Consider the following 25,219-nt stretch of genomic DNA (forward strand, 5'->3'; position numbering starts at 1 on the left):
GTCACATGACGCGGAAGTCCCCCCCCCCTCCCCGCGCGCACGGAACCACGTGACAACAACACGAGCAAGCACGTGGCCGACCTCACTCATTCGGGTGGCGGACGATTCGGAGCGCCGCGTGGGTTTTAAATATTTTCTGTTTATTTTGTTACAAAGAAAACAACAATAGCACAACACAGGAACGGCGGAGGGGAGGGGGGCGGCACAGTCAGCAGCACTGCAACTCATACAGCAGCGCAGCCACCGACAGACCCCGCCGTGCCTGCGCGTGGTCGCATCATCATCATCTTGACATTAAATACATGGTTGTGACGTTCATGTAAAAAGCTGCATAACCTCATAAAACACACAAGACACGGGATTTTTTTTTTTTAAACACCTAAATAACGTTATAGAAAACAAGAATTGCCGCGCGACTTTTAAGTACGTACAACAAAATATCCCGTGACCCCCATTCTAAAAAAAAATCCCTCAGTCAAACAAACACTGCACTTACCCCCCCTACCTCCCCAAGACTCCGCCGTACTTCAATACTCTTGCTGTCCCGATCCACGGCTAATACAGACGCGCGACATTACAATCCCCCCCCCACACCACACCAATGTAGCCCGGTCGATCGGTCCGGCAGGCGTGTTTCTATGTACACTTTGTCCCCTTTAAAATACACCCGTGGGAACAACACGCAAGCTACGCACACTTAAAGAGGTCTCTGTACAGCACTCGGGATGGCAGTTACGTCTGGGGGTCATCACTTTTTTACACGGCTAAAACTACGACCACTTTCACCCTTACCGAGGATTGCAATGGCAAATGAAAAAATATAATATCAGTAATAGTACAAAATAAACAACAAAGATGTATGTAATCGTGAAACCCGCACAGAGGCTGTGGCCAGCCACCACACGGCTAATTTATGAAGGGAGACGCGATCCAAACACGACGATATACAGTAAACCCTGCAAACCAGCAACATCCTTTTCAGAGTGTACTGCAAAATGAGACCCAGTTCAAACTCGTACGTAAAAGTGCTGCTGGGCATTGGTCCAGAAAGCCCACAAACTGATGGGACTAAAATAATTTACTTGAATGTGGCGACGCGAACCGGGACCATTTTATCCACTGACACCGTAAAGCCTTGAATGGTTTTCGCGTCGATCGCGAAATCTCATCGTAGCGAGCAGTTCTTTCGTAGGAAAGATATTGTGCGACTTTTAAATGAACATTACCCGCTCTGAAATGGCTCAGAAATGATGAAACTATGGGAAGATAAAAAAAATCACGGTGAGGTGCACGCTGACACCGATAAGCAAGTGCAGCGTGTGGATTCTTGCATCCAGACTGCGTGATCGCAGAGCCACGCGGTGGCCGTGTGCCATTTTTGTCGCCCTCCACCGAACTTGGTGGATGGTCATCAACAATACGCAATATATTGTTTTCTTTTTAAACTAAAATATTTTTCATTTTAACCAGGTAAGGCCCCACTGAGCTATACAGCTATTTTTCGGAAGCGGCCTGGCTATCACAAATGATAACTCAACGAAGTGGTTTATTATCGCGTGGAAAATTTACAGCAGCCAAATACTCGAGACACGTGTTTCTAAATGTGGAGGGAAAACCCAGAAGACCCGGAGAAAAATCCACGCGACCACGGAGAGAGAAACATGCAAACTCCAAATATACAGCAGCAGGCGTCAGAGTCGGGATCAAACCCACGACCTCCTGTATACCAGGCGAGGCAGATAACATCTCGCCAGCGCCACAGCTGCAGCGTCGGGTTGTCGTGAAGACCCCAACGGTGGAGGTTGGCTGCACAGAGACCTTTCCCTGTCTGGAACCTGTTCAACAAGGCACCACTGGCGGTGTGGCAGGATGGAGCCAGGTTTTACAGACTGTAAGATCCCCGGATAAGGAAACAGTTTGGTGCTTATTTTCCCCTCCATTCCTCACGCCAGCTGCTCTCTGCCAAGCAGTGATCCTCCCAGCAAACCGAATAAAGGCAAAGCATTGACTAGGGAAAGCCAAATGGGCTTGGGGTAAGCGACGATAGTCGAGACCAGTGACAGAACGGTGACCCGCAGAGATGGAGCGATGAGATCAGGGTCATGAGCCGCAGACTGAGGTGGAGAGGACTAGCAGCACTGGACTACGAGGTACCGGCCACGGCGTGGGGGAGGCCGTCATCCACCAGGGGAGAGAGATTACGGCTCGTGATAAAATGCTCCAAAAGAACACACGAGTCCGGACTAGAATTAACGGCTCTTCTTCTCTCGTAGGCTCCATCCCTGGCTGCCCCCCCCCCACACGGTTCAAGCTTCGTGGGAAAATTACCATTTTGGAGTTACAGCCAGAAGCGCCATTATAGCTATCGCACATCTGTCTTCAAGAAAAACTATTCATGAGCTGGTTGGGTGTATTCCTAAAAATGTTTTTGTTTTTAGTTCACAAAGCTTAAGGGGGGCTCCATCGTGGCTGTGATGCTCAGTGCCATTGCACTGACTCTCCCAATTCCCGTGACTTTCACAATCAGAGGGGATTTATTTCCTTTTGTGGTATCGATTTAAATCACTTGCAACGACCAGTAAAAAAAAAAATCGGTCATCTGTTTTGCCGCACGTAACCGATGAGTCAGCCGCCAGTGCCTTGCGGTGGCTGCCGTTGACTGATCACGCTGATTCGATCACGCTGAACCGCGTGCCGTGCCGTCGGAGCGTTTGCGCGAATCGGGTTTCGCACCGTAACTAAAATCATTGAACTGGATTCCGTCATCGAATCTGTGACTTTCGTATTTGAAAATGAATTCCAAATACAGTAACAGCAACAAAAAACTTACAAAAAAAATACGATTAACATTGTATTTTTTGCATCGTTTCTAGTTTGTCTCGTTAGCGGAGATTTGTACACTCTTGTGGCCAGTTCCCCGAGAACACGGATTTAGAGAAATGAACGGCTGCATCATTCGGGTTGCGTCTTCCCTTTAAATCGCCTTCGAGTGTCGCGGGGGGAGGGGTAACAAATGTGCAAGACACGAACTTTAAAGTCAACTTAGGCCTGAGGTTTTTCACCACTTTGTACAACAACAACAACAAACACGACAGCAGCGATATTTCCCATTCTTTCCACGCCAAAATTAACCACATTTTTTCTCTGGGCCCTTCACCAAGAGGGACCCCAAGCCGGTCTGGGTACAATTGTGGAGTTGTTTTTATTTGGGGTGGGGCGGGGACAAGTAGCCATGGGGGAGAGCCATGTAGAGTAGCCAAGGGGGGCCCATGTAGGGTTTTTTTTTAATATGGAGGGGGCACTGCATATGATTTGCTCACTCCTGTCATAACGTTTTTGGGGGGGTGAGGAGTCTCCTCTTTGCCCTCTGTGTTGCCAATACCATGGTAGTGGTAGCACCATGGGTTGGTTTTGTCTTCGCTGTCTAGCACGCACTGGTCACAAATTGTACAAAACACTGCTGTGAAAAAGTGCTGCACCCAACAGATAGCATTAGACCTATTCCCAATCCCTATCTTAACCCATCCCTTTTCTTCCCCAAAGATGTCTTTTATACTATGAACCATGCGCATCATCTCCCACAAAGTACATTTTGATTGATTGTTGCATCAATTTTCAGAGCGGTATTTTTTTCACTGTGGTATGCAACGTCCATGGTCTGGCCCACACCGACTAGCACTGGGCCTTCTTGTTCGCCAGGGAGCTTGTGGCGAGATTTTCAACTACCTCACCTGGTATACAGGAGGTCGTGGGTTCAATCCCGACCCTGACGCCTGCTGCTGTATATTTGGAGTTTGTATGTTCTCGCAGTGGTTGTGTGGATTTTTATCCGGGTTCTCCGTTATTTTCCCCTCCACATTTAGAAACACGCGTTTAGAACACACGATAAGCCACTTAGTTGAGCTATCATTTGTGATAGCCAGGCCGCTTCTGAAAAATAGGTATATAGCTCAGTCAGCCTTATCTGGGAAAAAAAAGTTTAGTTCCACGAACTATTACATTTTTTCGGAATAGTTCGTGGAAACCTTGCAGCCAATGTGGCTCGGAGAGAAGGTGAACCGTTACATCTCGGGGTTCGTTACACACTGAAGATGTTCCTGCTTGTTCGTATACTGGAGTTGGACATATGATGAATAGTCACTGCCATTACATGATGTGGTGTGCTGGGTACACACCACCCTGGCCAGACCCGACAGAACTTAAGCCCGGGTTGCATCCAAATTAAACAATAATTGGAACACAAAGGCAGTGTCCTGTAGTGGTGGTGATGCACCAACGCTGGGCTTAACCAGACCCGTTCTACTGTTGAGCCACATCGGCCGGTGATGCCACAGCCATCACGTGACAGATAATTAATCCACCTGTAACAAGTCACCTGGGCTTCTGATCACACAACCCAGAATGCACTCGATCCCCTTAGATGTTAAGCAGAGTTGAACCTGGAGAATACATGGAAAGGTGACCAGCTTGCATAACTGGTGTCATAGCCTGGTGGGACGCTATGGGCAGTGGCAAAAGCCATCGTTGTACCGCACCTTTACGCTGCCACATCTATGTTCCCCGCCTTCACCAACCTGCACTGACCAGCGTGGTGAAGTATGGTCAAATAATCCTCTTTTGGCGGTTGACACAATGAGCTGTACGTGTACATGCATCGCGTTAGACTGAAAACCCCGAGGTGGAGTTTGTAGCTTCAACGCAGAGACACAATCCGGCGCTCAGCACAGCGCATGAGCCGTTATAAAAAGGCATGTCAAGATGAACAAGTTGGATTAAAGTCGATTCTTAAACTCGTGATACATGCATCCCGCAATGTGTGCCAGAATTTGATCATTTACAATGTATACAAACGTTGACTTTAGGCGAACAAATGGTTCCACCCGACAAGACTGTGCAGATGGGACGGAACGAGACAAATTATTCTTGAATATCGAATCGTGATCCTCGAAATCGTGACAATTTATCAAGTTGTGGGTTTGGATGGGAAGGGTGTGTGTGAATGGTGGTGGAGAATCATTAAATGCCTAATTATAAATACACTGTAGGTGGGATGTTTAACATCAAATAGTCTCCTGCTGTGGCATTGCAGTTACTAGCTGTGGCCAACTGGTTATCCTAACTCTACTCCCTCAACCAAGAGTGGTAGATCAGTGGAAGTAGGTGCTACACACCACCAGCACTCTGGAAAGAGGATGTGTAAAGTGACAGCCTCCCCTAACCTTAGGTTTACAGCTGGCTGGCCGGCTGGGGGAGTTAGGTCACAACTCGTACTGTCTGCCGCCGGCAGGTCTCGGAACCGTTTCCAATCTACGTTTCGTTTTTCATTCAGAACGGCGGTGTATTCACCGTGTACCGCCACGGTTTAGTTCCAACACCGGTGCAGTCAGCGCAGCTTGTTGGGAGGCGTAGGAGTGGTGACAACTCTGCAAGGTAACCCCCCCTGTAAAGCTCGGGCGGGTTGTAGTGACTACCCCACACCCCAACGTCAGGGATAAGGACAGTTTAGGGGATTGGAGCAACACCCTGCAGGGATCTCCTCCCACGGCATTCCGCAGTAGCATCTATGTCCCAGACATTTCATCCCAAGGCAGCCGCAGGACAAACTGCCCCATGCCCCACTGCCAGAGGGGGCTGAGCGCTGTTGCATCTTGACCCTAGCAGAAGGGCGACGCGGTGGGGTCAAACGCCTTGAACATATCCTTGAGTGACGTCTGGTCTTGTTCGTCCGTTGTTCCCTTGTCATTATCCTTCTCGCCGTTACCGTCGCCTTCACCGGCGTTGTCTTTGGCGTGGCTGTCGGCCCCGTCTGGCGCCGGCACGGGCGCCCCCAGGGCCTGCTTGCTCGGCTGCCTGGGGTCAATGCCGTACTGCGGCCTGATCATGGGCAGCATTGGCAGGTTGTGCATGGCCCCCGGCTGCGCCAGCTGCTGCGTGGGCACCACCGAGGGCCGCAAGCGCGTCTGGCTGTAGCTGTTGTAGCGATCCTGCGCGTCGCCCGACCCCTCCGAGCCAATGGTCTCCAGCACCGAGCGGCGGACGAACGCCGCGTCGCCCTGCGCCTCGCCCGGCGGCTGCTTGGTCTTGGGTATCACAAAGCGCCGCGGCTTCGATTCCCCGTCCGGCGCCGCCGCCGCCGAACTCGCCTCCGCCTGGCCCTTCTCCGACTCCGTCTCGGCCGCGCCGCCGCAACCCGCGGTGGTCACCGCGGGTTGCGGCGTGCGGGGGTCGTACAGGTTGATGGAGCTCACGATGCTGCTCTGCCCTACGGCCGACGTGAGCCGTGGGTCGTACGGCGCCAGCGGCGTCGTGGGCGACTCCGCCTGCGCCGCCGCCGCCCGGTCCGGCGAGCCGGACGCCCGCAGCTCATTCGCCAGCGTCTCCACCACGGCCAGCTTCAGCAGCCGGGGGTCGGCCGCGGAAGCGGCGACGGCGCCGGCCGAGGCCGCCGAGGGCCCGACCGAGCCCTTGACGACACGAGGGTCCGCGGGCCGCTCCGCCGCGCCGCCCGCCCGGCCCAGCCGCGGGTCGGCGGGCTTCGTCTGCCGCACGACGAGACGGGGGTCCTGCGGCGGAGACGGCGCCGCCTGCGCACGCATGCGGGGGTCCGCGCCGGCCGCCGGCGCCGGCGCGGCCGCTTTCGCCGGCGTCGGCAAACGGGCGTCGAGCGGGGGCAGCGGAAGCGGTGGCAGCGCCGGCTCCGACTTGGGCACGGGCAAGGGGATGAGGTCCTCCGGCTCCCACAGGACGAGGCGCGCGAAGTTGGGCTTGGAGAGCGACAGCTCGGTGCGGATGTGGCTGAACTGCTTGAGCTGCGAGCGGGGGTCGCGCTGCTGGGCGCCGGGCGCCGGATCCAGCGGGATGGCCACCGCCTTCTCTCGCAGCTCCCGCTCGCCGTCCTCGTCGTCGCCGGCCACCGCCAACGCCACCGCCGCCGCCGCGGGCGCCTTGCGCGCGCCGCCATTGTACGCGTCCTTGGGCGTGCGGCCGGCCTGCCGCGGGTCGGCCGCCCCGTGCGCCAGCCGGGGGTCGCGGCTGGACGCCGCCTGGCCGTCACCCGCTTGCTTGAGGCGAGGGTCGGCCGGCTTGAGACGTGGGTCCTGGGCTTGCGCGGAGCCGGACTGCTTGTGCAGCCGTGGGTCCGCGGCGGAGGAGGGAGTCGCGGGGCCGCCGGGCCTTTGCTTGGCGTGGGTCTTGAGCGTCTTGAGGATGGAGCTCACGCCACCGCCCCCTTCCTCCTCGTCGCTCGAGTACCAGCTGACACCTTCTGCCACACGACACGATGCCAACAGTCAGCACGAGCCGGTGTACGCGCGAGCACGATTGGATTACACACGGGCAGGCTTAAATCGGGACTAGCTTGCACGCTGGCAGGCTTGGAGACATGCACACGGGCAGATACCCTGGCGTGTATGTACGCACGTGCCCAGGCATGCTTGTCTACGGACAAGTTTACACACTGGAATGGTGACATGCAAACATCCTTACACATGGGTAATATAACACAACAACTGCCATTCACCACTAAGTGGCGGTGACATCACCACGGCACACATTCTTATATTCACGACACACACACACACAACAACCCACTTATACGAACTCTTACCCAACAACACCCTGAGACACAGCCAATTACACACGGATTTTTACACAGACACTTATCCCGAGCCTAAGCAGTGAGTATAGCTCACATCTTGCATTGCAAATGTGACAGAAACACTAAACGATGATCGTGTCAAAATCTTTTTAGTGCACATAAACACAATTTCTACTTTACCGCTTACTTTAAGAAGTTTATAATCTCATTTACTCTTCTGTAACGACCATGCAACATTTGTGTTGTGCTATGTCTTCCTGCACCGCTTCAGGGTGGAGCAGGGGTGCTGTGGTTACCACACCGGCGAGTGGTATCGGACCAGGTCCTGGGCTCTCCCCAGGACCTGTTCCGATGGACCAGCACGGACCAGCACGGTGAATCGTGGCCAAGAGACTCAATATCAACACTGCGCGGGGAGGCCTTCATCCAGCAGTGGATTGACAAAGGGCTGTACATGTGCGAGCGAGCGTGCGATCGTTTGCCCTCACCCTCCTCCTTGTTGTGCTTCTCCTCGGCCTCGGCCGCCCTCCTCGCCATCTCCTCGCGCTCCTCCTGCTTCTGCTGGATCCTCATGAAGAGCGCTCGCTGCGCCGCCGGCAGGAAGTCCGGAACCGCGCTGGGGACCCCCTGCATGGGCCCATCGGGGCCCATCTCGCCCAGGGAGCACATCTCGGCCTCGACGCCGCCGACGCCCGCGGCGCCCGCCATGGGGCCCGCGGGCCCCATCGGTCCCATGGGGACGCCGGAAGGTACCGGGGGTCCCAGCGGGGGCATCGGGCCACCCCCGACGCCCTTGCCGAACATCTGGGCGAGCTCGCCTTCGCTCACGCCGGCTTCTGGCATCGTCTCTGTGGGGCAGACGCGGAGGCAATGGCCGTGAGCGGGTGGCGACAATCATTCCTGCTAAACGGTCACGTGGTGGCAACGTTGAGCGACGCAGGTCACTCTTGCAAACGAGAATATCCTTGGTCTCTTGAGTTCTCAGCGGGTTAAAGCAAAATACATTTGGAACTTGAAAATCTGCTGTGCTGGGTAAATGCCACTGTTGAAGAACCGGAAAACTTGTTCCTTCCCGAGGGCCGAATAGGACTTTCAAATAACGTAGGCGGGCCACACATTAGCACACACCTCAGTCACTTATGTTACCATATGAGGCCCTTGCAGTGACGGATATCAAGTGTTGTTGCCAGGTTGAATATAATCTCCCCCTCGTACCCAATTAATGTGCCGAAAACGATTGCCGAGATGGATAAATCTCACTTATGGTCAATTTTAAAGTGGTGGTTCCCACGTGGCCACGGGGCTTGCAGGCTTCACATGCCTGGACTATAGGATCCCCCGAGGAGCATATCCATTCGGAGTGTGTGTGAGAATCAATGATTTTCTTTTGTAATGGGTTCACGTGAATCCCCTGAATTACTAGAAATGTTATGGAGTCAAATTCTTGAGGTGAATTGCGGCTGCGTGCATATGTGCGCAGGCACGAACACAGACATGCGTGCACACGAACGCGCAAGCACAAACAGACGCTCGGGCCCGCACGGGCAGACAACCCCAACACACGAGGATGCGCAGTTGCACTCGCGAACACGCACATCGTCCAAGGAACGTGTGCGTGCGCAGACAATCCAACACGCACGAACACACAAGCACGAAGCACGCGCGTGGACAGAGCGACGAACGTGCCCGAATACACACGAACCTGCGCTTTCCTCCGGTGGCTTGCTCTGCATCCTATGCTGCCCGAAGAATGACTCCAGGAAGCTCGCCACACACGCCGCCTGGTTTGATTGCTGCATGTGCATCTGCTGCTGCTGCTGCATCTGTTGCTGCATCTGTTGCTGCAACTGCTGCTGGTGGTCCGGGCTGCCCATGGCGTTGACACCCATTTGCCCGAGTGGGTTTAGTGGTCCCATCGGTCCCATGGGCCCCATGCCCATTGGGTGGTTCATGGGTCCCATCTGGTTTAGCATGCCTCCCATAGGCCCCATGGGACCCATGGGGTTCTGTGCAGGGTTCAGACCAGGCGTTCCCATCCTCTCGGGAGGCATGGCCATCATCTCCCCGCCACCCGGGGTACCCATGTTCTCCGTGCCTCCAGGCGGAACCAAGCCCTGCATGTCCACACCAGGTCCCATGTTCTGGCCCATGTTCTGGCCCATGTTCTGGCCCATGTTCTGGCCCATGTTCTGGCCCATGTTCTGGCCCATGTTCTGACCCATGTTCTGACCCATGTTCTGGCCCATGTTCTGGCCCATGTTCTGGCCCATGTTCTGGCCCATGTTCTGGCCCATGTTCTGGCCCATGCCTTGCCCCATGTTTTGGGGCATTCCCTGACCCATATTCTGGTTAATGTTCTGACCCATTCCCTGAGCCATATTCTGGCCCATTGCCTGTCCCATGTTCTGGCCTCCAGCTTGTCCCATATTCGGACCCATATTCTGGCCCATGGGCTGGCCCATATTCTGACCCATATTCTGGCCCATGCCTTGCATCATTTCTGGCCCAACAGGAGGAGGAGGCTGCATCATGTCCGGTGTGCCCGGCCCTGACATGGCCATCATGTCTGGACTAAGGCCACCCGGCCCCATTCCAGGCCCAAATCCAGGCCTAATTGGTGGTCCTGGCCCTGGGAACGGAGGCCGTGGCTGGTTTGGTCCAGGGAAGTTAGGCCTGCGGACAGAGAACACCAAAAGAGTCAGATTGTGAAATACATCAACAAACTCTCCCAGCATGTGGCAGAATAACGAACCACATCCAGTTTGATCGTTGTCTAGGTTTTTGGAAAATAAATGTGAAAATCTGGTATGGAGTCATTTTAAGTTAATTTGATTTTATATAGACTTTGCCAAATAACAAATACACTTGTTGAAGCAGCAAACTTCTGTGACGTTTAAACTTCTCTACAGTCTCATGAGCAGGGCTTTGAGGCCTGTTAAACAAAATGCTGTCACAGGTTGCCCAAGAGCCCTTCATGATCAGTGGGGCACGTTCAGCACATGTGAATTGTGGTTCATGACGCACAATCCAATTCCTTTTAACAAGTGTTATGGATGTGGGGACGGTGGGGGGGGGAGACCGGAGCAACCAGAGAAATCCCAGCATGCACTACATCAGTTGACGTTCAGTCAACGCAACAGCCCAGAGACCGGTTGGTTGGCAGTCTACTCGCTTAAGACCTGCTAAACAGTTGCAGATATCCGTTCCGAGGACACAAGTGGAAACCGCAGCAGATTGTGCGTACCTCCGGCAGCCCAGTGAAGGCCGACTGGGATCAGAATAATGAATTAAAGAGTTGAACGAGAGAAAGTTACATCGTATGCATTTTGAAAACTAAACCTGATCATCAAAAATAGTATACCAAAGTGCATGAGGAAAAATATGTTTTTAAATCAGCCTATGCTCAAATCGCCCGGAATGGCCAAGATCTATTCAGAACTCAGAAGCTAAACAGAGTTGGGCCTGGATAGTGCTTGCTTGGATGGGCGACCATCATGGTGTTAATGGCTAGTGCGGGCCTACCCGTCCAGCGCAGCAACATCCTTTGTTGGTACTGTACTTCTACGCTCCCGCATCTATTCCTGCCAAATTCGCCAACCCGCACTAACCAGTTCGGGTGAAGTATGGTCAAATAAGTCCAAAGACCCTCATCTCGCTAGAGGCCTGACAAAATAGGCTGTACACGAGCATGCACGAAGCAGACCGATGACGCAGGCAACCGACCGACACTGAGAACGAGAAGAAACACAGAAACCCACGCTCACCGGACACCCATCTTGTGCGCCAGCTGTGCCGTCGGCTGCACCACAATCTCAAACAGCGAGGGGATCTTCTTGTTCCCTTGCTGCTGCTGCTGCTGCTGCTGTTGCACTTGCTGCTGCCCCGCTTGTCCCGGTGGCCCCGGCAGCCCGGGCGGCCCCGGCTGGCCCGTCGGCGGCGGAAGCGGTCCCAGAATGCCCGACGAAGGCCCCGGGCTCAAACAGTCCTGATGCGACGGCGAAAGCGGCTGCTGCTGGTGCGTCGGCGACATCTGCTGCACCGGCAGGCCGGAGGAGCCCTGCTGCTGTCCGCCCGCGCCACCCGCGTTGAAGTTGGGCGTGGGCAGCAGGCCGACTCCCGGCGGCGGCTTCGGCAGCGGGGTGATGCCGAGCTTCTTTAGCTCCTCGAGCTCCTTCTCGTCGTCGGCAGCGCTGGCCTCCACCTCGTTGCTTAGCACCTGCCAAGCGCAACGGCCATCGTTGCTCTGCATTACACGCTGGGCAAAGTGGGACGGACAAAACGCTGTACATGTGCTGTGCGATTAGCCACGCACACCACTTTGGCCGCTCGCGATGCGATCAGCAGAGAAGCCGGGGAGTTGAGCCAGACCCAGAAACCAGAACCGATGACTGGAAATAACCCTTAAATTTGTTACAGGTTGGGAGTTTGCAGCTGAATGTCGAACCGAGTTACCGGTGCGAACCGGTTCAGAGAAGTTTTACATCGAAATCGATGCTGTCAGCAGCTGTCACTGCATGCTGCACGCTGTCGCGAGCATCTCAACAATAAAAATGCTCTTCTCCCCGCGGATTCCTGACTCCACGTGCGAATGCCGAGGGGTGGAGCAGTGAAACACGCACAGAACACACCAAACCGGACACGCAATCGATTTGACTCCCTGGATAAAACACGGACATCAATTATATAATAAAATTGAATCTGTTGATATGGCTGGATCACCTGGAATGCGCCTTGTGTCTTGACAGAGCTTGGAGGCTAAGCTAGTGAGCCTGGATGGTGGTTGGATGGGTGACTACCATACACAACACCGGTGCTTGTCGGCTGCTGGGGGACTTTTGTCAGCAGAGGACAGCACTGCAAAATGAATCATTGTACCGTACTATGCTCTGACATCTGCGCTCTTCACCAACATGCACCGACCAGGATGAGTGGGTAAGGCCAAATAATTCCCACAACCGACGCGGCACGGGGAGGCCTTCATCCAGAAGTGAACTGACAAAAGGCGCTTGACACACATGCATATCCCAATCATTTTACACCTTTGACCGTTAACTCAGAATCATCTTGCCACCATGGTCATGTGCAAACGATGGCCAGCTGTGCCCACAATGGGCTCATTCTGTTTCAAATAAAGTCTTAATGAAAATTTAAATTAAAACACTTGCTGCGTCTCTACGGTGCTGTGCTTGAACTGAGACTGAACTGGTCCGCCTGTTGCATGCGGCTTGCGAGCGGCGGTCTGACCACCTCTGGCTTGTGTGTTCGTGACGGGGCCTCACCTTATCAAGTATCTCCTTGGTCTCCTCGGTGAGAGGGTCGTGCGAAAACTTGCAGTTGTCGCCCTGGAAGCAGGTGACGCCCATGTGAAAGTAGCGGCATGGGTAGTCCTGTGCAGCAGGCGCCGTTAAGGAGCTATCGGCAACGTCGTGAGTACAGGGCAGGCCAGCAGAGCTGAATTTCAGCTGGGTCTGTATGGGTCAGCAACCCAGAATATTATTCTGCACCCGGCACATCAATTGCGGTATGTCTCTCACCATGACAGTGGCTATGAGTGGACATGCCTACTCTAGTCTACCGGTTATAGGTTGTCATTCCAGCCTGATGTGGAGCTATGTTACGAGGCGGTTAGCACAGGGAAGTGCTGAAAAATCCACTCGTGTACCGATCTCCCAAATCTCCCAAATCTACACTCTCTACGCCTGCACGCCAACCCACACTGACTGGAAGGCATGGTAAACTCTGGTTAGATAGCCCTCATGGGCCTACATGGCGCGGGTAGGTCCAGATTAACAAAATGCGATGTACAGACTTCTCCATGATCCAACTAGTCTTCTAAATCACAGGTTATATATTCCCGATTACTCATTATGTCCCCTATGAATGTGTTCACTATCATTCACTGGGGTGGAGTGGTGGCGCAGATGGACAAGGTCAATTTCCTACCTTGTATTAAAGCATTACTTACTGTTTAACGTCTTTGCGGATTTGGCAAGGGTTGTGTAATTTTCTGCCGCTTTTGCTGGCGAATTTGCACATCCCCTCCCTGCAGTTTCCTCCAACTACCGCCGCCGCCGACGGTCTTGGGCTGCGGTCATCCTTGTAAAAGAGCTGCCGAGCTCAATGGGCCTTAACCAGCTGAAATAATAAAGCATGATTCTACCAATGACACTTACAAGGCCCAGCATGCCGTGCGGCACGCTACTGGGCACAGACCCAAGCAAAAGGATATTGTGCATGAAGAGGCAGAAATCTCCCTTGACGCAATGTCCGTTCTGGTAGAACTTGCACACCTCCCGCTTGCGGTTGGGCATGTCGTGGCTGTACTGGCAGTTCTCTCCCTGTGCAGAGGACGGGAGACAAAGACAAGGCCACTGGTGAGACCTTGGGGGAGTGCATATCTCGGCTTTGTAACCTTTGCCCTTGGGTGTGCGCACACAGAGCGGCCGAGCGCTAAATGGAAAACAAACGGCAGCGTCGTCGTTGGAACATGATTTACAATCGGAAGGTCGCTAGTTCTCAGCCATGATTTGGTGCCTTCACGGGAGCGAGGGTGGGGTTAAAATGAGTAGCTTTGTGGGAAGTCAACGCAGCCTAGGTACGCATCTACAAGGGCTGTGCGCTTTTAACGCTTTCCGAGGTTGAAACCACCTACGGATGAGCTGTTGTTGTAATGGTGGGAGGGGGCGGGGGGGGCCTGAGTGCACTTTCGCTCTCGCAAAGATCATCCAATCCGAGTGAAAGGTCAGCGTAAGATTGTCTTGCTATTCGGGGCAAATGTGAGTCAGAAACTGGCCAAATTGATCAAAGGGTTTGGCCCAAAAGAAACAATTCGGAGCAAAAAGGAACAAGTGCAAATATGCATACGTGCTTTCCCCTCACAGCGACCCATCGGATTCCGCACTGCTAATTAAATTCCCGAAGACAAACGCGTGTTGGTGTTACAAAATCCACACGTGAGCTTGTTTTATTCTTAACTTGTTTTGAATTGCGTCTCTTTTTGAGTGGAATATGAGTTTCTGCGAGTTAATCAGTTCAGATCAGGTCACATTCAACGGACCAGTATTCACGTGGGCTTAATACATCAGGGTTAAGTTTGGGTTTATTAGGCCATGGGTCCACGTGGGTCAATTGTTCAATTGGGTGTATCAAGTCAGAGGTTCTCGTGAGTTTGACGTGTGTGAATGTAGGTTCATTAGCTCAGGGTTTCAGTTGGGTTATGTAGGCAATCTTCTATTTATTTCATTAGGGCATGGATCACGTGAATTACTTAAGTCATGACTTCATGTTAGGTCCCTTCTTAATCAGGTGAAGGATTTGTGTTTTGAGTTCATTCGGTAATATGTTCAAGTGGGGTTATCAGGTCATGAGTTCATTGGTCAGGGGTTCACATGGATTCCCGAAGCTATGGGATGATTACATGAGGTTCTCCATCAGGTCAGACATTCGTTTTCAACGACACGTGCCTATGGCCAACCGCTCTGGGCTGCTTCATGAACTCGAATCTCAAGAAGCTACCTACAACACATGGGGATACCATGCGTATGGGTTGCGAGGTGGCCAGGAGATGGTAGTAGATCAACGGATACTTGAATCCTAACCGTGCAGAGCATCGAGCGTCCGTGTGGAGGACTTTCTCCGTATACTCGAGGAAATTCCCACACTAATAAAATTGGCCAAACATCTCAATGCAGGACACTCATGATAAGCTGCCTTGAGCATCAGTGAGGCCTTCTTGTGTAAAATAAAGGGCATTATTGTTCATTATGAAGCCCAGAGGCATCATTCAGGGGGCCAAGAATCGAATTCTCCCCTTATTAGATATAAAATTCATGCATCACGTTTGTGGGTTCATAAGAATACATTTGGTCACTGTTCATTCAAGTTCATCGGGCAGCGGGTTTCTTTTTAGTCGATGAAGCAAGGGGTTCTGTTCTTTTACGTTAATTCGATCATGAGTTCATACATTTTGTAATTGTATCAGTCATTCGTTTGGGTTCATTCAGGGTCATTGTTGATTTTTCCACAAAATATTTTTTGTAAGTTCATTAGGTCAATGTTATAAGGTCAGGGGTCTAATTAGGCCAAGGGTTTGCACGAATTTATAAGGCAAAGGGTTCGTGTGGATCGATAATAGTAATTAATGATCTTTTCAAAAGTATTAATGTAGTGGCTTTTAGTGGCTGGAGGTATCACATAACCAACATTACATACAGTGCATACAAACATAGAACCGTCGATTCTTAAGCACCAGTCCAATGCATGTATCGAGAAATAAGGAATGGCCATTAATCGATGAATCGATGTACGGGCGGATCCCGACACATAAGGTCACGAGTCGATAAGGGCAAGATTTGTTACTAGTTCTTTAAGCCCAAGTAGGAGTTCATACGAGGTCATAAGATCATGGGGTCATCCTTGGTTTATCGGCTCGCACGTTTTTTTGGGTTGACATGTTCGTGGGGCCAGGGTCCTCGTCCTTGTGCTTTCATTGGGCCATGCTCCGTTGTACCCCACTGTAGGATCGTAGAAATGTTCATTCATATGCGCACAAAGGTGAGTGGATTCTCAAGAGATCACTAGGTCAGGGAACTGTGCGCGTTCATTTGGTCAAGCTTCCTGACTTCACGACGTCAGGGGTATGTGATTCATGTAAGTACATTAGGTGACGATTTACACAATTTCACTTGGCCAGCAGTTTTGGCTGGGTTAATAGGAATGCATTAGGTCGAGCGTATGTGTGGGTGCATCGCAATTCATTAGGTCATGGTTCATAAGAGTTCATTAGGTAACGATTCATGTGAGTTCACTAGGTCATTAAGTCTTGTTTATGTGAGTTCCCGAGACCTAGAGTTGCACAGTGCGTGGTCAGATATGAACTTATGCATCAGGTTCATGGATTGATTGGCGGGGGCGTGAGAGTTAATGAAATCTAGATTTCTAAAAGTTCATCATGGTTCACAAGGTCGGCGAGTTCAATAAGTCAAGGACTGCGTGGTTTCATATGCATCCATCAGGCCAGGATTTAAATAGGTCACAGATCGTGTGCTTTCATGCAGGTTCATGTGCTGTGGACCATGGGTTTATATGCTCATTAGGCTATGGGTTCACAGGAGTGCATTCAGTTATGATTTCATTAATTCAGTGGGTTGTGGGTTTAAAGGACATGTGTTAGAATATATCCAAGGATTTGCACTGGGTCACAGATTCCAAAGAACACAGGATGAGATGTTACTATCCTCACACAAGTTAATTAGGTGAGAAGTTGAGTACAAAGTCACGGGTCAATAAAGTTATTCGTTCCCACCCTCCCCCTGAGCGAGAATGAATTTAAATTCACACGATCACGGTTCATAAAGTCTGGGTTGAAGTGGGTTCATGAGGCCAGGGGTTGGTTGACTCGCGCTAGGACTTCATTACCGATGGTTCAAGTGAGTTGATGGTCACGAGTGCTCCGAAGTGATTATTTCTCTGTGTTTATCAGCTCAGATGTTCATTTTGGTTCACTTTTTTGTGCATTCATTATGACAGGAGGCATCATCATTCTTCTTGTGCATTCATTATGGTCACAGCTTGCATTGTGCACTCGTGTGGACAAGGGGGTTTTGTTTGGGGGGGGGGGTAAGATATTCATTTTTGCATCAGGTTCAGGTCTCAACGTCTTCTGCCGGGGGGGTGGGGGGGGTAAAAGGCAGGGTGGTGGTGGTGAGCAGTTTTCCTCTGCATGAATCGGCTCGGGGGGGGGGGACTGCTTCATGCATCAGGTCATACGTTCTATGATCTCTCTCGTGTCTCCCGGTCCCACGGCGCACACGACATCAGACTCGTCCCGCCAGTCTGCGGTGGTGGTTGGGGGGGGGGGGGGGTCTCACTGGGACCGGTGCCGTGAATGTATCGGTGCACGGCAGTGGTTGGGAGAGTTATGCTGTGCATCAGGTCATTAAGAATGATGTTTGAATGACGGGCTGGTGAGTTTTTAACAACTTGTTTTGTTGTTGTTTGATCCTGCGAATGCCAAAAAGTGAAAAAGGAATGGAAAGTGAGAATGGGGTCGGGCGAACGCTCCAGAGGTAGAGAATGGGGTCAGAGGTAGTGGCAGTGTTAGGGGCTGGTATTGCTGGTTTCGGTGGCACATGCCTTGTGGTGGAATGCTCTGAAGGCAAGAGTTGGTGGGTCATGTAGATTTAGGCTGAGGTGGCCAGGATATGGGTTTGTGAACTCATCTGTGCAGATCTTTTGAGTGTGCTTCACTGTTACAGGTGGGTACATGCCGGATACTCCCGTTTCCACCCACACGCCTTAAAATTGGCTTGTCCATACATCCCAAGGCAAGGCCCTCCGAAGAATCGTGCTACTCAAGTGAGGTTTTTCTGGACAAATCACATCACTGTTAGTTACAGCCAGGGGTAGCACTGACATCTGTATGGGCCACGGTGACTGTGCAAAAATTTAGGCAGGTGGTAAATTATCGCTTCATCAATTAAAACCGATTCTTACGCCCACGATTGTACGAATCGAATCATGCACGTAAGAATCAACCATTTTCTGTTTGTGCGAATGAAACGTAATAGTTACCCTCAAGCTACCGGAACAAGGTAGAACAAAAAACAAGACAGAACGAGACATACAATACAAATAGGGATGTAGAATAATCAATGCATTTAAGTCGTGATGCCAAATCTTAAAATTCAGTTAAGTGGCGTAGCTATCGAGTGTGCAGCCACAGGGGCTCGGCGGGCGGGGGGGGGGGGCATGCATCAGGCTATGAAGGAAGAGGGGAATTTTGGGCGGAACTCATTTCATTCCTTGCACCAGGGCCCCGTGCCAGCCACGTGACGCCGCTGCTGGGAATGGAATGAGTGAATCGCCCCCCCCGCTCCCGAGGGACAGCCTTGTGACTCTTTGTTCACTTTTCATTTTTTTGGCGTCCCCAATTCCCCCCCCACTACCCCTCATCACCGTGCATTTCTTATCGCATGACGAGGGGCTGTCGGTGGACTCAGGTCACTGTGCATCAGGTCATTGTGGTGAGGTGGGGAGGGGGGGGGGGCGGAGGGAGGAGGGATGGGTGGAAGGCCATCTAGCGGAGCACCTTGACACAGCGGCCCTCCAGATAGAACTTGCAGATGAGGTGCGCTGTGCTGCCCGTGTGGTTCTTCTTCTTTTTCTTGCGGGGCGGGCACACCATCTCGCCCATGTCCTGCGGAACAAACGTGAACCGTCAGTATCGAGACAGACGCACGCACACGCCCGCACGCCCCCACATCGCCGGTAACGCTCGTTTTTGCCGGCCGACGCAAACTTTTCGCGACGTTAAGACGTCGGGGTGGGCGACGATAGCCTCACCTCGTAGTGATCGTAGTGCATGTCCATGTCTTCCATGTGCTCCATTTCCCGCATGTGCAACATTCGGCCCCGACCACGCCCGCCTTTGCCCTGGCCTCTACCCCGGCCACGGCCACGCATCCTGGCGCCTGGGGGAGGGGAGGGTCGGTAAAGCAGCAGGAGGGGGAGGGAGCGAGTGGAGAACAGCAGCACGGTTAGCAACGAGCAGAAATTGGTCGGCATATAACGACACATCATCATCACATTATTATACGAATATAATATACAGCCCCTTTGTCAATCGACTGTTTGATGAAGGCCTCCCCATGCCGTAGAGTTTCCATATTTCACCACACAGTTAGCCATGGCTGGGGATCGAGCTCAGCTCATCGGGGTGATATATAGAATAACATCGCTTCTTACGCTCACAGTACATGTATCGAATCATGTAAGTCAGTCAATTATTAACAATTCAAGCTAATTATATGCAATTGATATGCCATTGTAAATTTTTTGGTCACGTATTGAGCAAACTTGAAAAATAAGACGGACAAAAACAGAAAGTAAAAATGTAAACGGTAAAATCAAGACTGATTCGTGAGACTTAATCACAGCCTGAAAGCGTGACAATTCACAGAAAATCTCCGGGGGAGGGCGGGGAGAATCAGCGCGCTCATTTGAAGCTTGGTTATTGGTGGGCGCGAGAGAATTTGACGCGACGGTCAGACACGCCATTGTGGCCCCCTCACCACGGTGGCCACGCAGATGGCCCTGGGACTCGCGGTACTGCTTGAGCTGGCAGGCAAAGTCATCGTCCTCCTCGCCCTTGTATTCCTCCTCGTACTCGTCAAACCTCCCCCCAATGCCGCCGCCAATGCCGCCGCCAATGTTGCCGCCAATGTTGCCAATGCCGCCGCCGCCGCCACCATCGTCCACCTCTACATCACCACCGCCGTACTCTTGGTACTCGGGGTACTCCGGCTCTGGGGGCTCGTCCATGTAGGGCTTGGGCTGCGTGGGACAGAGGTCAGAGGTCAGTAGGGATGAGGGTTGATTATTTATTATTCATCGTGTGTTCCCCTTTATTTATTGTGTTGATGATAACGATTTGTTCTTGATATGAGCGAACTACCGTATACGCCGGGGCATGTCAGAGCGCTTTACATCACGACTCATCTCAAACACATTTGAAATGGGACCTCCCAGTGGCACCCGTTCCTTAGACTGGTATTAATCTGCCAGTAGGTAACAATAATTGCTGTATACAAGACCAAATTGAATAATATTTTAACTTTTAACATTTCGACCACGACGCCGGTACACAATATCCTACTCTGACGAATGACGTCAGGGCATCTTTAATGGCCGCTGCGAAGCAGACTGCGCTCGGTACTTTAAAGGTTACACACCGCGGCCGATGAATTCGTAACGTGAACCTCTGCAACAAGCGACGACGACGCTACCACTCGGCGGCCTCGTCACCGTGTTGCCGATTACCCATCGGGTATTCCCTATTCCAGTGGTTCCCAAGCTGTGGTCCGCAAAGGCTGTGGGAAGTGATTCAAGGAGAAGCTGCCGATACGATTATTCAAAATAACAACACCAGATTTTTTTGACTGCAAGATGGTATGTGAAATTCTTTGGGAGGTTTGACGGTGGCCATATGGGTTCAGAGAGGTTGGGAATCACTGCCATATCATACAACGTATATGTCCAACCCTTTTGGCAATCCACTTTTAGCTGAGGGCCTTCCAAAGTGGGAGTTATTTTACCATACTTCACCAAGCTGGACAGTCTGGGATGTTAAAGAAAGGGAGTAGATATGGGAGAATAGACACAGTATCATAAGAATAATGTATTTCGCTGCACTGCCCTCTGCTGACTACAACATAACTCTATGGCAACCTATTGGTGCATGGTTGCCAACCAGAAAAGAGCCGTCTACGCTCAAAGCTGCTTAGCTCCCAAGGTCAGATGAGATCACGCGCATTCTGGGGGTGATTTGGTGAGAGGCTACACGAATGTTGGCCTTAATAATAATCTTTGTTTATCCAGTAAAGCCTAACTGAGCCTCAATACTTTATCAGGAGGATCCTTACAATGGGGGCATTTAGCCAATGCCTTCTTAGAAAAGGCACGCTTTTCACTGTGCGGGAGGAAATCCAAATCCAGTCTGGACAGATAGGTACAGGAACCCACTTGGTGTACTCCCTTGGGTGGGTAGTGAGGCTCGTAGTCCCTGTAGTTCTTCCTGTAGCCCCGGTTGTCAGCAGCTCCATAGTCCGACTCCTCGCTGTTTTCTGAAAACTCGTCGCTTGAAGGGGAGTGCCTCTGCAAAAGACGGCAAAAGCGACGTCATCATCACCACCACCATCCTTGTCCTTACGACCATAAATATCCTCGCTGTCCAGTAGTGCAGTTATCAAGTAGTGTGCAGGAGGTGCTACTGGACCGGGACCCACAGGCCCAAGCAGGGGAAATTGTACAGAGGAGCCAATTTAATTGAATGGCACCAAGGCCAAATGCATCGTTGCTATTCCACTGTCCGTGTCATTAATATTGAAACCGTATACCATCTCATCATAACCCTCAACATTAACATCATCGCGGGAACAACATTACCATTTGCCATCACCAGAGACATCCTTGTCATAGCCATCTTAAGAACAATAATCGTCATCACTACGATTATAGATGACGCTGATGGTTATGTTAGCCAACAAAACCGCCACCTTCATTACCATTACCAATTTCATTTCCATTCATCATCATCATCACCGTCAGTATCATAACTATCACCCTCATCATAACCACCATCAATATCATAATCACAAATTTCATTACCGATGTAGTTATCACCCTCAATGTACATCCTTGTCAACATGGTCATGAACACCTAACTCCATTCTAGACTTGAAGCTTTCGTGACTGCAAGGAATCATATTCTTAGGTGTTTTCGGTAAAGTCACATAGGTAAAACATCAAAATTATTTTATTAATTTTGATGTTTTACCTACGTGACTTTACCGAAAACACCTAAGAATATGACCCAACTCCATTGGTTACCAATGCCTGCCACCCCACATCCTACATGTACGTCTGTGTTGAATGGAATAAACTGTTTACATCATTAGCCGTAGAGCTGTGACTATTGCACCAACCCGGCCCAGGGAGCACGAGGGACCGCACCTTGTGTCCGTGTTTGTCCCTCCGCCGCCGCTTGGACCTGCGCTTCTCTTTCTCCTTCTCTTTCTCGCGCTCCTTCTTGCGCTTCTTGCGGGAGCTGCGGTGGCGCTCGCGCTCACGGTCCCGCTCGCGCTCGCGGCTGCTGGGGTCCCTCTCTCCGTCCGAGTCGCCCCATTCTCCTCCTCCACCACCGCCGCCACCGCCGCCACCGCCGCTTCCACCGCCGCCGCCAACCCCGCTGCCGCGGCTGCTGCTGCCACGGCCCCCTCGGCCACCATCGGGTGAGTGCTGCTGCTGCTGCTCAGCGACATCGTCATCTATCTCTCCATCCTCCAGCTCGCCCTCCTCCCTGCACGGTGAGAAAATATCCGTGGGTTAGCCTTTTCAAATGTATGGCAAGAGCTGTTCGTGATCACCTATTAAGGACGATTTGGCACACAAGGGAGGGGGGGAAGCTGGTATAGCCATCACCATGCATGCTCAGCCACTTCATCTGCCCACGCCGCACCAGATGTATGGTAGAGGGCCAGGATGGGTTTCAGATGCTGTGATGTTATCCGTGAGCCACTAATCAAACCCAGGATACCGGTTTCCTAGTGCAGTACGCAAACCACTCCGCCACTGCTGCCTTCACAAACACACGCACAGCCAGATCCTACACCAGCGAGACGTCAGGTGGACAATGTGTATGCCTATGGCGTCCACTGCCAACTTCTGACAGTTTCAGTCGTTTTATAGATCCCATTCATATGATGATGGTAAAGAAAGAGGGAGTTTGATCCCCCAAATAAGAGGGTGAACAGAGTGAACATTTCACCGACTGCTGGTGCAAGTGCTGTTAGCCAGCACCGATTTAGGCTGGAACGGTTAATAAGCAAGCAGGTGAGGTCCGCTCCGGGTCTGGCCACCTTAGCCTGCACAGTTCTAAGCTTATACACTGCACCAGGTTCTCATTTAAAGGAGTCAGTCTCAGGGAGGCCCTGGAACAGATATCCCTCACCACCGATTGGTAGCCCTGGCCAGGAATAGCGTGCAGTGCGCTAACCACTGTCCCACCGCTCCTCGTTTGTACACATACGCACGCTCTTACGTACAGCGATTCAGCAGGTGCGCAGGGTGGCACCCATCAAGCCAGGAATAATTACTCTTATCGAATAAAACTTCACTGACCCGTACTGAGCCAGCAAGTAGAAGTTGGTCAAACCCCCATGACTGACACGGTGAGGGGAGGCCTTCATCCAGCAGTGGACGTGTTAAAAAGTGCAGTAATCATTTAATCAAGTGCACGTTTTACGAGCATGATGCCGGTCACAATGGCCTGGCTTGCTTACTGCCGTCACCACCACAGCTGCGTGCATGCCCGGGCTAGCCTCCCACTGCCGATGACCGGTATAAATAGGTTTACACTACGCGCTGTTACATATGGATCAGAAAAGTAGAGCTTGACCAAGAAAATATGTTAACGCTACAAATCGTGCAAAGAAGAGGGAAGAGGCGTCTGCTTAGAATTAGAGGCAGGAGGAGGAGGAACACATGGAGTAGAAAATACAAAGATCCCCCGTAAAGCCTAAACAGACTGTTGGGGCAAGTGCTGTTAGTGAGCAGCACCTATGAAGGCCGGAACGGCACACGGGGGGTGGGTTGCCAACACTACACCCAGTCACCTTTGTCTCCCCAGTGGTGATGTTTACACACTGCACCCAATACTCAATTGAGGCCGAGTCGACCAAGGGGAGGCCCATGATCGGTTCAAATAATCGTCACTGGTGTTGACAGTAAGCGGGAATTGAACTCGGGTCGCCAGGTTTGTATTGCAGAGCTCTAACTGCTACACTACTGCGTATGTGTGTGCAGATAATACACACACATACACACGCACGTGAGAGACATTAGATTGACCGTAGGGAAACGTAACTGGGATTGGACGGGACTTTTCACGAGAGGGGATGGTGGCCTGTGGTCGAGACTAACAAAAGGGTGACGACGGAGAGATCACACGGATACAGGACAGGGTGACTGTCAGGGTGTTTGTAGAAGCACACGTCCGAGACGGACTATGTACGAGTGTGACGGCATGTTTGTACGAGTCTATTATATGATCCTGAGGGCATGCTTGATTGAGTGTACACATGAGACCGTGTGTGTGAGAAAGTGATTAAATTAGTATTGTATTACTGTGCGAGCATGTGTCAGCATATGCGTTTAGATGATTTATTTGCCTGCTATAAATGTACACGTGATAAGCCACTTCATTGAGCTATCATTTGTGGCCAGGTGGGCTTTAACTGGTACAAATAATGGTTTCGTTTTATTTGTATATATTATTTGTGAATATCTTACCTTTCCTATAATTTGCACTCATTGTTTTCATATCGTTTATTGTAGTAACGTTCTGAGCCCGTGCCCCTACTGTACATGTGTGAAAAATAGCTTCATAGCTCATCGGAAATCCTCCTCCGGTATGAACAAATATTGATTCATCTAAAAAAAAATTACGCACAGCTGGAATAAAACCGGAGTGATGATAACTAGAACAATGATGCCTCGGCAGTGACACCACGGCCTTACAAATGGCTCTCGCGGGAATAAAATCTTGCTCAAACGTTTTTTCCAAGACCTAATGTCAAGGCTACATACTACACGCAGTTGTGGGCTTAGCGGGCACAGCACGTCACGAACACGCTGGCTGCCACCGTCAATCATTATCTCGGCTCCCAACATCGCTGGCAATCGCCTATTTGTGGCTCGCTTGAAAACTTAAGAGGCTACAGTTGGGCGGCAGCGAACAAACTCACCCTGGCCCGAGAGAAAGAGGCACCGGCGAAAACATTCATGGCAACTTGTGTATTGCCCTCAATTAACGCAAGAGGACGAAGCCAGACGTGGGATACTGTAAGGAGCGGACCTTGTAAGTCAGATAACATAAAACTACAAAACTTAGCAGAAGGCATGAAGGGATAGTGATATGTGGCAATGTCGACAGAAATCCCACCAGTGACATGTTGCCCAAGACCTTGAAAATGTGATAACCTTTTTCAAATGAGTACTTTTCAGTATTTTTCTTGCGTTTTGTGAGGTTTTCAACATTTATCAATAGAATGTTGTGTAAAAGTT

General features: G+C 51.4%; 1 protein-coding gene across 3 annotated transcripts in view; it reads right to left on the reverse strand.

The window, feature by feature from the left end:
* Nucleotides 1-119: 119 nt before the first annotated feature.
* LOC133356251 (zinc finger CCCH domain-containing protein 4-like) overlaps nt 120-25,219 on the reverse strand; it is a 32,987-nt gene continuing 7,887 nt past the window's right edge. Inside the window, exons 2-12 of one of the 3 annotated variants that reach the window (XM_061573643.1) lie at nt 22,109-22,454; nt 21,119-21,250; nt 19,669-19,930; nt 18,941-19,068; nt 18,687-18,794; nt 13,826-13,935; nt 12,877-12,985; nt 11,362-11,813; nt 9,300-10,270; nt 8,086-8,445; nt 120-7,264 (exon numbers count right to left, since the gene is read on the reverse strand). In XM_061573643.1, the coding sequence (XP_061429627.1) occupies nt 5,655-7,264; nt 8,086-8,445; nt 9,300-10,270; nt 11,362-11,813; nt 12,877-12,985; nt 13,826-13,935; nt 18,687-18,794; nt 18,941-19,068; nt 19,669-19,930; nt 21,119-21,250; nt 22,109-22,454 (4,588 nt within the window). In that variant the 3' untranslated portion in view covers nt 120-5,654. Of the gene's footprint in view, nt 7,265-8,085; nt 8,446-9,299; nt 10,271-11,361; nt 11,853-12,876; nt 12,986-13,825; nt 13,936-18,686; nt 18,795-18,940; nt 19,069-19,668; nt 19,931-21,118; nt 21,251-22,108; nt 22,455-25,219 lie in introns of all 3 variants that reach the window. The other 2 variants (XM_061573642.1, XM_061573641.1) reach the window with 2 other exon arrangements.

This window comes from Lethenteron reissneri, chromosome 53 (genome assembly GCF_015708825.2).
Source record: "Lethenteron reissneri isolate LAM-NWPU_2019-01 chromosome 53, ASM1570882v1, whole genome shotgun sequence".
Classification (NCBI taxonomy): Eukaryota; Metazoa; Chordata; class Hyperoartia; order Petromyzontiformes; family Petromyzontidae; genus Lethenteron; species Lethenteron reissneri.